The sequence below is a fragment of the Macaca nemestrina genome, chromosome 2 (genome assembly GCF_043159975.1).
Source record: "Macaca nemestrina isolate mMacNem1 chromosome 2, mMacNem.hap1, whole genome shotgun sequence".
Classification (NCBI taxonomy): domain Eukaryota; kingdom Metazoa; phylum Chordata; class Mammalia; order Primates; family Cercopithecidae; genus Macaca; species Macaca nemestrina.
Window position 1 is genome coordinate 186,694,267 of NC_092126.1, and position 13,747 is coordinate 186,708,013.

Sequence of the window (13,747 nt, forward strand, 5' to 3'; positions counted from 1 at the left end):
ACAAGTTATCATACTATAAGTACCTTTTTGCTCTACTATGGCATCGTAAAAATAACAATAAAATTGGAGCATGCTAATTTCTACTTCTTTTCTAACCATGTAAAGAAATGTGCTACACCAACAGTATATACTTCCAAAGTTGTTCTGTTTCTTTTTCAGATAAAAATGAAGATGTCTGATTGTTCCGTCATTAAATTTAACATACAAAATAGCCTAGGTGACAATGAACTTCTCTCATTAAATGTTCTAGTATTCTACAATTTTTCAAGATATTCCAGACTTTATTTTTTGATGAGGCATTATGCTGATTGCTAACAAGTGGACCAATACATAGATTTCATTTTATTTTAAAAGTTGATAAAATTCTTTTACGACTTTGTACAATGGAATCTGATGCTCGACTATTTCTTATCACACTTCATGGCAACTACTAATTATTTTCACTTGCCTTCACGAGATAAATATTATTTAAGTACATTTTAACTCAAGAGAAAGAAGAGATTTTTAATATTAAAAAAAAGTTTTGGCTAAAATTGTTTGTCATCAATGAATTGATATTAGAATAATATCAAGGGACCTAGGCCAGAGTATGGTTCAATATATACAGCCAGAGAGAATCCTTAATGAATAGTATCATTAAACAACAGAGCCACGAATCAGCTTTTCTCCTCACTCTCTTTTTCTTTAATCGTTGGTATGTTTATAGCCACTTACCTTATGCATTGTATTTAAAAATCAATTTTAGTTGTATGAGATATCAGTTCTCAGAATAACTGATTTATTGGCCTCTACATACTTAAATTCTCTATTTACTCATTTAATTTCAATTATGTTTTGCAATATTAGTGTCATTTTATAGAAACATATGGAACAATATGTCTCTCTTTAAGAATAAAAATTAGGGTGCTACCAAGACTAATTCCACTCAAATTCGGGGTCAATCACATCAATTATTCTTAGATAATTTTTACTTAGAATATATATTAATGCAATTTTTTTATTTCCTAGTACACAACATTTATCTTTATTAACTTGCTTTAATGTATCTAAATATAATTACCACAAGTAGGCAAGTTTCTATACTTTTAAAAAGTTATGGATCTTTGTAAATATTAAAAGTAAGTGCTTTTACTATTTCTAGATGTTATACTCTACGTACGAAGAATGTGCTTCTCTTTGCAACACTCGTGTAGCTCAAAATACAAGTATCATATGATAGTACAGTCACCTGAGAGAACATATAATTTACTGTGATTAATGAATTAACATAATAAATTACATAAAAATTATTTAAAATATACTTTTAAATTATATATAAAAGTATCTTACTTTTTATCCAGATATCTAAAAGATATCTAACATCACAAGAGTAAAATAATAGACTAAATACTTCTATCTCCTTAATATCCATTTTCTAAGGCAATGTTGTTTCATATTTCCTCTGATCAAAAAGTATGCCTTTTACACTTGAAGTTACAAAGTGAAATAGTAAGAAGCACAATGAGTTGTCCATTACACCTATCAAGCACAGGTCACCAAATAGGCCAAAAGCTGGAGGACTCAGAATCCTGGGAAACTAGCTCAATATATTTTTCAGGACCTGGAGTGAAAATACACACTTTCATCCCAATTCTCACAAAGCTCAGTTAAAACATACAATTGCTACTATTTGAAATAGGAAACTTAGCATCTTCAACATGAATTACACTTTTTAGTAACTAACCCATGAAAAACAAGCACACCAAAATATATAAAAAATGCCAGTCTAACATATTTTGAACAAAAGCTCAACTCACACATCAGTCCATGGTAAGTCATTAAATGTGTGAAATATTTATCTTTTGTACATATGAACATGTTTGTAAAAATGCATATTTATACATTTTTATGTAATTAAGTAGAATATCTGTCAAATCATACAACTAACATCAGAAGAGTCTTGTGAAGCAATTTACAAATAAAACACAAACGGTACACAGTAATTCTTTACTCTCTTCCCTTTCTCCCATGCGACATCATTTACTACAAAATTCTTCATCTTATAGAAACCATCAAGTAATTGAAAAATAAATATCGATCACTCAAAATATAAAATGCCAGTATGCTAACTGAGATTCAAGACCACAGAATGTGAGGATAATCTTTGTGTAACCTCAATACTTAGCATAACGCCTGGTATTAAATCCATGGTTGCTGAGTGACTTATTATCTTAACTTTAAAATAAAATGTAATAAAATAATAGATATTTTTAAATAAACGGTATATAAATCTTTATTATTTGGGCTAATTGGTAAATACTGTCATATAACAAATATGTTTTTAAAACTTTTATACTTCATTGAATTTGATTTTGAGGAAACAGAAATTCTTCCTATCAGATCTGGAAACAGACTGTAAACTCTTTACTGGATCATATATTCTGCGAAAAAAAGTTCTCTTTGAACCTTTATGTATGGCAAATACACTGCCTAGCCATATAGCAGGCAATAAATATCTGCTTAAATAATTAATCATTTTGTTTTAGAGAATTTATAGTTGAAAACTGAAACTGTATAGCCTATAAGAAGTTATACAGTTTATTTAAAGGAAATAACTATAAGAATAGTATTTTCTAGAACATTTTAAAGCACTAAAGTAAAATGTAAGATTTATTGCATTTGGATATATATTTAAATACATTCAGAAACATTTAAATGAAGTATCTCCAGAATATGAATTTTCTAAAAAATAGTGTATAACAGTGTTAAGAATTTTTATGTTCTCTATATTTAATAATTATTTTCATGTAGTAGTATTAAAAGGTAACTCAAAATAATAATTAATTGCTCAGATAAAATTTTTAATTGCATAAAATTTACTACTGTTTACTTAAAAGTATAACAGTTTCTTCCCTCACTCCATCCCCAAAAATATCACATACCCTGAAATCTCATTTCCTAGGTCTTGCTGAACACTCCTTCATTTAAACAAAATAGAGAGATAAGTATAATTGAAAGGATCTGAAAACACATCATTCTATATCCAGGATCACTTAGAATTTGTGTTTTCAATAACAGTAATTTGATCATAACAGAGATGAATAAAACTGGTACATATGTCAAATCCTCAAATATTGCTCTTTATTAGCCAAAACCTAGACTCTGTTGGCTTACTATATTGCCTAATGAAGATGTCCCTACATACTTATGCAGTCATCCACCGACAAAAAATAACTACATATAAAAAGTTACCATGTCAGAAATGAATCAAATTGCATTTGTTGATCCAAATGAGTTTACCTTATGTACAATGGTTTGAAATAACAAAACTGCCCTATTAAAATTATGTTTTAAATTACTGTTTGAACTGAATAAAGTGGAAAATACACATCTCAGCCTTGCTACATGGTTTTGTTCTACTTCATCCTCCCTATCCCTTGACAATTATCAATGTTTAGTAAGGTAATTTTAATGGGGAAACAATGAAAAATTTATCTGGGCTTCTTGCGTGTATTTCTCTATAAAGACAAGATGTTCCCATGAATTCTATTTACAAAACATATTTCAAACCCATCTTCTTCTCTCCGTCTCCACTGCCACCACTCTAGGCCAGGCCACCATACACCTCGTCCGGAAAACTGCAACTGACTCCCAATTCTACTCTTGTCATCTCCCAATTAAGCTTTCGTTCACTAGTCATGGTGCTATTAAAAGGTAAATTGGTTCATTTTACTCAGTTGGTCAAAACCTCCCTATAGATTCATGTTTTACCTGGGATAATATAAAAACTCAGCTTCTTAACATGGATCTTATTCTACTCTGAGGACTCTGGTTCCTGACTATCTTTCAGACCTCACTTTCTGCAACTCTCTTCCTTGCAAAGTAAGTTTCAGTCACCCCGGACTCAGTTTTTCAAGTGTGTCAAGCTCATTTCTCTTCAAGACCCTTGCTCAGGCAGTTTCCACTACGTGTTATGCACTTCTTCCCACTCTGCAGAATGACTTCTCTTTCCTGAGAATGAGGTTTCAATGTCACCTTCAAAGTCTTTCCAACTGTCCCATTTCAAATAGCACATCTCCCTTGTTATTTCTTAATGCCTTTGTTGCTTCATCCATACATAATTCTTACAACCTTTACTGTTTTATTTACCCAAATTCCATGAGAGCACGTGCCTTATTTATCTTTTCTTTTAAATCCATAATCTAAATTTTAGATTGCAGAAAACAATACTCAATAAAATAATGCAAGAACAGAATATATCTTCAGTTTGTTTAAATGTCAGTCTGATTAAATTACAAGTTGAATAGAACTCTGTAGAGGTATGCAATTTGATCCTGTATTAATTTTGTTTGGTTACATGATTGACAATGTATGTTAGACAAAGTCAACCTATTTTGATCACTTAACTACATATATTGATTTCCAGCATGTTTGTAATCCCAAGATGGTGAGTCAAGGGTACAATGAAAAAATTTCTATTCCTGTTGGGCCCTGGTTGATGAACAGCGTGAAGTGGGATCTATTCTTTCACCATTTAGAACAAATGAAGCATGTAGTCAGAAGCAGTTGTGTGTGAGAGGTAGGAGAGGAAAAGAGAGAGAGAGTGTTACTGAAATGGTGATAGGGAAAGAGGGTTGGTAGAGGGAAATTTGTATCTTTTGTACTTAAGTCACTTAGACTAGTCGTTTATAGTAGCAATGATTAGTGAAGAAACAAACATAAGGCTTTCTACTCTAATATTTTTTAACACTTATTTTGTGATGTAAAAGTAACAAAGAAGTAAAAGGATGTAATTTAATCATTAATTTACCCTGTACCAAAAGATATATACATTTCCCTTAGGAAATTCATATAGAAGTGCTATACTCAAGAATATTATATTAACTTTAACTATATTCATCTATGTCATTTTTTGTTTGAAGAAGAGTTCCTTAAGGATTATGTATAATTTCTGTGCAAGAAAATTTTTTCTAGATATAGTATTATCCCAGGACCAGAACAAACAACACTTAGATGATCACTGCTGGAGCTGCATGAAAACATTTTATCTCTGTACTGTGGATGCTAATCAATAATGATTAATTATACAATTACTTTATATTGTAAATGTAGAGTAAAATTATATTCTAAGTTGTATTTATACTTATGACTAACAAGAAGTGATCTGATAACAATTTCCGGAACCCCTACATCTATACATAGTTTATCCTCAAAAACTAATTTCTTCTAAATGGTCTTTCAGAAACATTCTTTCTAAGTAATCCAGTGTTCCTAATTTAACAAAATTGTTAATATTTTCAGTATTTTAATGTTCACTTTTGGACATTCTTTAAAAACTTCCTCAATGTCTCCATTTCTATAAATATAAGAACAATATTCAGAGTTTGTGAATAAAACTTATGGATAAAACTAATTTTAGGCCATGAATTTTGTTAAACAGATGTTTTTCTGCTTATATTTACTTGTATTTATATACAACTCAGTGGATTATGCAGTTGATTCACTCAAATTAATAAATTTAATGAAATCAACCACACTATTGTTTTGCTTGTTTATTTTGTTTGTCATTGAATTGCCTGGGGGGAAAATCGACTCACAAAGTATTGGTAATAAAATAAGTTCACTAGACTCATTTACCCAAACCATATTTTGACTTAATTGAATTATTTGAGTATGCAATTGATTATTTTTTAAAAGCATGGGCCACACCCTTAGATATGCATCAACTCATTTAGGCTATAAAGTTGTATTTGCTGCAGAATAATCTTGGAAAACATGGATCCCTGGTGTCTACTGGCCACTGTGATATACGATAAATGGTGAGCTTATACACGAAGCAAGACTGTGTTTTATATTCATGTAAGTGTCTAGTACAGAAATGAGAGGCTATATTCCTTGAAAAGATAAAATCTTTTTAAAATAAAAATTACCAACACTTAATTAATACTGTGGTTTTAAATACAGGGAAAATTAATGGACTATGAGAGAGATTTAAACACAATTTATGTTTCCACTTATTCAATCAGATGAAGTGATCTAGGAAGCACCTGGACTTTCTGATCGATTCAAGGAGGTTTGGTTAATAGGAAGAGAGAGTCAAATTGATTTATTTCATCTTTACAGTCAGCTTCACACAGTTAAAAGACAAGAGAAGAGATCCTTTCCACAGTCAAGTTACTGTCAGCACCATGTTAAAAGAATGAGATAGTTTACTTTTTTGTCATTATCATCATCATTTTACCTTGCTTATAACGGAAAAATGGGGATTGGGGTGGGGGTTGTGGGAAAGGTGAATCCATTCTTTTCAGCCATGAAAGATGTCATATAATTTGGTAAAACAGATATATAACATTAAAATTTTACTTTGTGAATATCTTTAATCAGGAAGAAGTTACACATAAATGTAACTTTATCCTCTATAAAATAACAAATTTCAAAATTAAAACATTCCATTAGCCTTTAAAGTGAAAATTATTGGACAATTAAAACTATCTTCTCAAAACTAAATATGAATTATATTACTGTTTATTTTTATGTGTATAATAAATCAAATTTATATTTAACATTAATCTTTCCAAGTTGAGTACATATAATTCTATAACGTCTCATGTTTTCCAGGTTTAAAAACATGCTTTGATTTATTGTACCTATTATGAAACTATAAATAAGGAAAATATCCCTAAAATGCTTTTAAGAATAACATTTAGAAACATAGCATTTTATTAACCATTAGTGTGATGATTTCAATATTTGAAAGTTATCTCATCAGGAAAAATTTCTATTCACTATAACTTTAGACTGTAAAAGCATCACTTTATAAATAATCATTTTTGTCTGATAAAAATTCTGACTATACTTTATAATGTTCTTTTGAAGAAGTCACCTAAATTTTATCCAATTTAACCTTCAGGTACTATTTTGCCCACTGTACTCTTATGCACAACCTGTGCTATCAGTGTATCAACACAAATTCAAATTAAGAGTTTAAGTAGACAATCTTTAATGCTTCTATTTAACTGATGGGAAAATTGGATAATACTCAGTCACTAAGTTTAGCTAATTAATAAAAATAAATAAATTACATATGTTTGGCATATATTCTAGGTCAAACTTCTGTAAATACTATGAGAAAGTCATTAAAATGGATATGCAAATACAAATTACTAGAAGAGGTTAATAAATAACACCTCAATGCTTTTAAATTTACTATGAATGTCTGAAAGTTCATGCTTTAACAGGACACATTTTAGCAGAATGGCACTTTAGGGTCATTTGTAGATGCAGATACCTGTTTTATTTATGTTAGTATCCCCGGGGCCTACGGTAGTTACTGATGTATCACTGGTATTTAAATAAATAAACGTTGTTTGGGGAAATTATTGCATGCGAACAACTGTTATAAACTTCTAGTACACTCGACTCTCAAAGTATTCATCTCTAGTATCCCTATTTACTATTATAAAGTACAATATCAATGTCTGACTTTCCAATTATTAAAAATTGTTTTCTCTCCTTATAACAAAAAAGGGTAATCGTTACACTTTTTTTTTTAACAATCTTCTATCTTCACAGAAATGAAGTAACTATCTATTCAATATTTTATACCAATAGTCTTCGAAAACAAATGAGGATGTAGTGTGATGGTATATACCACCACAGCAAAACACGACACTGTAACTGGTATCTATTATGTGATCTATCTTCAAAGTCATGAGGGTTATGTATGGTTTCCAAATTCACTTACACATTTGTGATTGCATTCTGTCAGTTTAAAATAACTGTAATAATTAGGAAAATATGCCAAAGTATCACTGTATAAATGACAACTTAATAATTATATTTTATTCTGATTCTGAATAATAAATGGCCATATATGTTGATGACAAAAAAGAATGCTGTGTTGTTTTCTCCCTTAACCTTTTCCTTGTCACACAAAAAGTGAACACTTTCAAGCCATCTGACCTCCATTTTCATACCTGCAAATTACTTCGAGACTCTGAAACATATGCCTTATACGTTAAATGATAACTGTAACTGACCACCACACACAATACTTGAAGGGACACATCGGTGGGTCATTAGAGCACGAATGAGAGAACATCTAGCCAGGTACACGCTGGAAAACTTTTATGGTTGTTTCATGCTTAGTCTGAAAGGACTTAGAATATGCAGGTGGTAATTCTTATAGATCTTTATTCACAGCAAAAATACAATGAGATATATTTCATGAAGGCTGTATGAATAGAAAAACGGAAAATGCTCAAATATTCTAAGGGTTTTCCATCACTTTTTACACATTGTTTACCTCCACTTTACCACTTTACCCACCGAAACAAAGTCCTCCAAGAAATCTGTCAGTGACTTGACTTCATGAATAGGATATTCACAACTTGGAAATTCACCCTAAATGCTTTTCTACTCCCCGCCTGCAAGAATATGAAACCCCAACACAGATCTGGGGCATCTGGTCTAGGAAGAATTTCGAATAAGTCTACTTCGGTGGCCCGGATGGTAGATGAAGCCTGGGGACTGAGGCTGGGCGAGGGCGGCAGACTCACCGGAGGGGAGGGGAAGGGCTGATAACTGGTCACGGGGCACAGCGGGAGCACCCTGCCTTTCAAGAAGGCATGTGGGAGAACCACACGTTCCCCTGAGATGAGCGACCACCAAGAGCCAGAAGTCTCTATTAAGTCTGTGCCACAGAGCCTGACCTCCGGTGGAGACAGAGCAGCGGGGAGCGGTCCCACGGGCGACAGCGGTGGGACGCAAATGCAGCTGATATGCTCACGCTACCATTTAAAGACATTTAGAAGCACAAGGTATCCTGGCCCGTGGGGTCACCGTCCCGGGCGGTGTAGACAGGGCGCTATGGTAAGGGGACATCCTCAGCCCCCTCGTGTGGCGAGCCAGGAGACGCTGACCCCTGGACAAAGTTACCTGCCGGAGGCAACCAGTGCCCTGGTTCTTCAAACACCCTCCTCCTCCCACCCACTCCCGCTCCTCCGCCCCGTCCCTTACCTTGGTTGTTGGAGACGTGACTGCAGTCGCCTGGCCATGCTGTCAGGAGAGGCAAGAAGAAACCAAATTGCAAAAGAAATTCCCGGACTTCGCAGCCCCCCATGGTTCTCCTCGGCTCTCTTCTCCTCTCCCTTAAAGAGAAGTGGCGGCAGCGCAGGCAGGTGTTCTGGGTAGGATGGGGGTCCTTGTCCACCTCTTCTTCCTCCTCCTCCTCCTCTTCCTCCTCCACCCGGCCCGCAGGGGGTGTCCCGGGGCGCCCCCCGCGCGAGGTCCCGGGGACAAGGCACGAGGGTCCAGGCTGCCCAGGTGCAGGTGCAGCTGCTTCGGAGGAAGACGCTGCCTGAGGTGCCGGGGAGCTCCTCGCGGCTGGAGGCGAGGGGAATTGCATCCACCACAGTGTCCCGCTCGCGCGAGGACTATTCACTTGGGCCCGAGAGAGCGCGCGCGCAGGAGCGAGCTCGGGCTGTGGTTTGGGGGAGGGGAGTGAGGGGGCGGGGAGCGCCTCACCGCGAGGACGGGGGCGGGGAGGGACTGCCAGGTGGGGCGGGCAGTTGGGGCGGCCCGAGGACCTCTCCCGACTCAAGTGAGCACTTGCGGAGCCAAAAGCAGGGGAGGCGCAGCAGCTGTGAAGAGGCGTGGGGGTCGCGGGAACTTTCCTCTGGCCAGTGCGAGGAGAGCCAGGCGGACGAGGCGGCTCAACGGAGCTGCGAGTGGTTGGAGCAAGGTGCGGACTGAGCCCTCAGCCCCTGGCCTGAGCGGCGTGGGCAGCGGCTCGTGCCGCGCACACCTCCGACTCGGCCGCGTCTGCGCCGCGCTCTGGCCGTGGCAGCCGCTTGCCGGGCATCTCCGAGGCCGCCCTTAGTCCCACAAGCACTTAGCCGCCCATTTCATAGCAGCGGCGCCGACCGTTTTAAGAGGAGTCAGCTCCAGACACCGCCTCCCACTTACTTCTCCCCATTTCCACCGCTGGAGGGGATGAGTGCCGCGGACAGGCGCTCCCGTCCGGGGAGAGCTCGCCGGCGGCGGTCAGCCCGACCCTCCTCCACGCGGGTCGCCCAAACTTGACCACCAGAGCGAGCGCCTCAGGGCAGTAGCCGCATCCGAGGCTTCCAGTTCTAGAAAAGCAAAACGCGGGGAGGAAGCAGCAAAAGGGGGTCACATCAGTCTGGAAAGTGGCGGGTGCACGGCGCCCGGGCTCGCCGAGGTCTTTGCGTCGCCTTGCGGAGGTGACTTCGCGGTGGAGGTCACGAGCATCGTCGCAGCCTTGACGCTGGGATTCAGGGGTCCCCAAGCGTCCACGGCGTGGTGGCGTCGGGCCGCGCTTTCCTAGCAGTCCAAGGGCCGAGTGGCGCGTGGCCACATCCACAGCAGCGCAGGGGCGCCGTGGGCGGACGGCTCTCCCTGCACGAGCCGCCCCCTCGCGGCACCCACTCCCTCCCCGCGCTCGGGTCGCCCGGAAGCTGCGGTGCGGGCCACTTGGTAGGACTCCGCGGCCCCAGCCCCAGGGCCGGGGTAACACGGCGTGCTGACTGCGAGGACCCTCGGCGTCCGCGGTCCCCACCACCTCGCCCCGCGGCCGAGGCGGGCGCCCAGAGCAGGGACGGAGCCGGGAGCGCTGCAGAGCCCGGCCAAGCCCAGCCTGCTCCCGGCCTGGCAGCCGCGGTTCGGATGCCGCCAGTTCGGCGCTAGAGGGGGTTAGTCGACAACGAAAATGCCTGCACCGCTCGCAGGTGGAGGCGGCTCCTCAGGCGAGGAACCCAAAGGAGGGGAGGGATGCTGTCAGGCTAAACTTAACGGGTTGGTTAAGGGCGCGTCAAGGAAACCGTATCGCTTGGGTGGGGATTTCTGTGATACTTTATTCGTTACTATTATTTCCAACATCATTTTTCTTTCTTAAGGGGACTTCGGCTATCACAGTCGAGGGAGGTTGAAAACCCCACTTCAAAACCCGTCGGAATGTTTTGAAAAAATGTTGATGGCAATGGAGAAATGTGAACAGAGGAGAGAAAGTAGCGGATTGTAAAGGATAGACGGTATTTTCCAGTTGGGCAGAAGGCACAGGAGGGAAATGGCACACTGACAAGTCAGAGGAGCAGGAGATGAAGGAGGCGAGGGTTGGCGTTTGACGCTTACAGAGTTTTGGAAGGGAAAGGACCCTTCCATTCCATGCCTTTCTCCGCTGCGATGTTTTTGTGCCACACACCGTAGCTGAAGACGTTTCACTTAATGCCTTACGGTAAATTGGAAGGAAAGAGAGGAGAGCAAGAAATGTCCCACGTCAAAAATTCTGCTGCGTGGAGAGAAATGCGAAATACAAGCGATTTCGAGAATGTGAGGAAGGGTTCTGATTGGTGACTGTACTCATCCTCATTAGGAATTCATACACCTCTGCCTCTCTTTGAAGGTGTCCACACCAACTTAAATACATGCAGATCATTTCTAAAAAGATACCATGTGTGGAGTTTATATATTGGCACTTAAAAGAGTAAAATCTGATTTTGATACTCATTTTGCCACTCTTACTGATATTCATTGACCACATGGGCACTTGCAAACTCATTTTAGAGTTTATAAACTCAGTTGTCAAATAAAAAGGCTACATTATGACCATTATGATATAAATCATTGTGTCTAAATAATGTTCTGAGAAATGTTTAATGATTCATTATCTGATAATTTTATTCAAAGTGTTTTTATATACTGTCAAACATATATTTCCATGACCTTTTATAATTAAATTTTCATTTTTAAATGTTGGCTTACAGTAAATCTATAAACTTCATTAATAATTCACTAAAAGAAAAATCGTTCAAGAAGACACTCGTTATAAATTGAAGGAATGTATAATCTTATCATCTTAAAAATATCAACCATGTGAATCTATTTCTATACTTTTACTTTTGAAATTAACTAGACTTGCAAAGGAAAAATTTTTAATGGAACATCACCAAAAGGAAGTTATTTCAGTATAATTCCTAACATAAAATATTTTAAAATCAAAGTTTAAAATCAAGTTCTGATGTTTTACTTGAGTGTTACATTTTAGAGAATATCCTATAAAACACCAAGATGCTTCACTTAAAATTAGACTAGAAGGCAGTACTTTTAGTGGAAGGAAGGGGAAAAGGCAGAAAAAAAAGGAGGAGAAATAAATAGAGAGGAAAACTTAGATTCGTTTCTAGGACTCTCGCTCAGTTAGAAATCGTGGCACAGTGCCTGAAACTGTTACTTCAAAGTATCAATAATGCGCTTGATTAACCTGAATTTCTAGTCCCCCCTGCACTGTACTTACAGTTCAGCTACAGTTCATAATTTGTATCTGTTTAAATGAGCCCAAGTCAAGCTTGACATAATATATGTATATATATATATATATAATATATGTATATATATATATATACCTGGTCAGATAATTGAGAGTCATATTCTTGTCTTGGCTTTCAAGAAAAAAAATTACAAGATTTTTCCCAGTATTAAAACATACTTCACATGTTTACGTATGTTTGGATGCTGTCTATTGCATGTCTAGAAGATAATGACATCTTAAGTAAAAACTCATCTAAAAAATGAGTTAAAATACGATCACTGTCTTTGACAATAGCTAGATTCCATGAGTTTCACATGATTATTAACGTTAAAACATGATGGTAAAAAAGACCATTTATGTTTTTTATATATATGTGTGTGTGTGTATGTATGTGTGTGACACACACAGATGCACAATGCACAAATGTGTATGTGCATGTCTCTCTAAAATATTTGTTTAGTTCTTTTATGTGCTCAATTCTCTTCACTCAGGGAAGAGTTAATGGTAAACTACTTTGCGTAACAATAATTTCTCTTATAAAGCTAACATTTAAAATATAGTCATGGTTATCTATGTAAGCTAGATGCAATTGCACTTAGAAATGTACTTCCTTTTTGATTTTCTAGCAGTGTTGATATATTTACTGACATGTGACAGTTTCAAAATTATAAGCTACTCAATGAACCACATGCAATATTCATGTAGATTTATCTGCACTTGTCTGTTTGAATCATACCAATACTCAGAAAAGCATTCATGTCTCATTTTTCAGAACTATATTGTTCAGAATTCTTTTGTATTCTCTCAGACTATTGTTCTTCATGATATATGTGGTCTGGATTCAGGTAAAAAATGATGAAATTTTTTACTAAATAAAGGATATATGACATTAAAAACTAGTATGCTTTTATTTATATAGAAAGAATAGTATTCATAAATATTATTTGTTTTATAAAATGATTAAAAGAGGAGAGACTTGACCTGCAATTACTTCCTTTGAGAAAGAAAGAAGAAGGATTATAATGTTTAATACTCAGCATGTTTCAAGACTTGAGAAAGTCTTAAGGATATTATTCTGATAGAAGAGTAAATTAATCCATTCACAGCAGCAATTTGCATTCTCTAAGGTCAAGGTAGAAGAAACATAAATAAAAAGAATGTTGATCCTCAAATATGCCAAAATATCAGGTCTTAAAAGATTAGGTATGTACTTTGAAAAGAATGAATTGCATAAATCTTTTTGTTAATATAAAATGTAAAGACATGCTGTAGGCAATAATATTATTATATTCATACCATCAACTTTATAAGTTAGTTACAAGATTGTATTCTATGTGTTTCAGCATTGAAACATCTAAAGTAAAAATAAAATCCACAAAGTTAAATATAGTTAATTTGAGTCTCTTTGCTTTTAGAAATTATGAAATTAGGAGAAAACATACA

General features: G+C 37.1%; 1 protein-coding gene across 10 annotated transcripts in view; it reads right to left on the minus strand.

The window, feature by feature from the left end:
* LOC105477433 (EPH receptor A6) overlaps window positions 1–9,385 on the minus strand; it is a 950,680-nt gene extending 941,295 nt beyond the window's left edge. For 9 of the 10 annotated variants that reach the window (XM_071092526.1, XM_011733921.3, XM_011733919.3 and 6 more), the window contains exon 1: window positions 8,998–9,385. In XM_071092526.1, the coding sequence (XP_070948627.1) occupies window positions 8,998–9,385 (388 nt within the window). The remainder of the gene's footprint in view (window positions 1–8,997) is intronic. The other variant, XM_011733922.3, reaches the window with a different exon arrangement.
* Window positions 9,386–13,747: the final 4,362 nt, after the last annotated feature.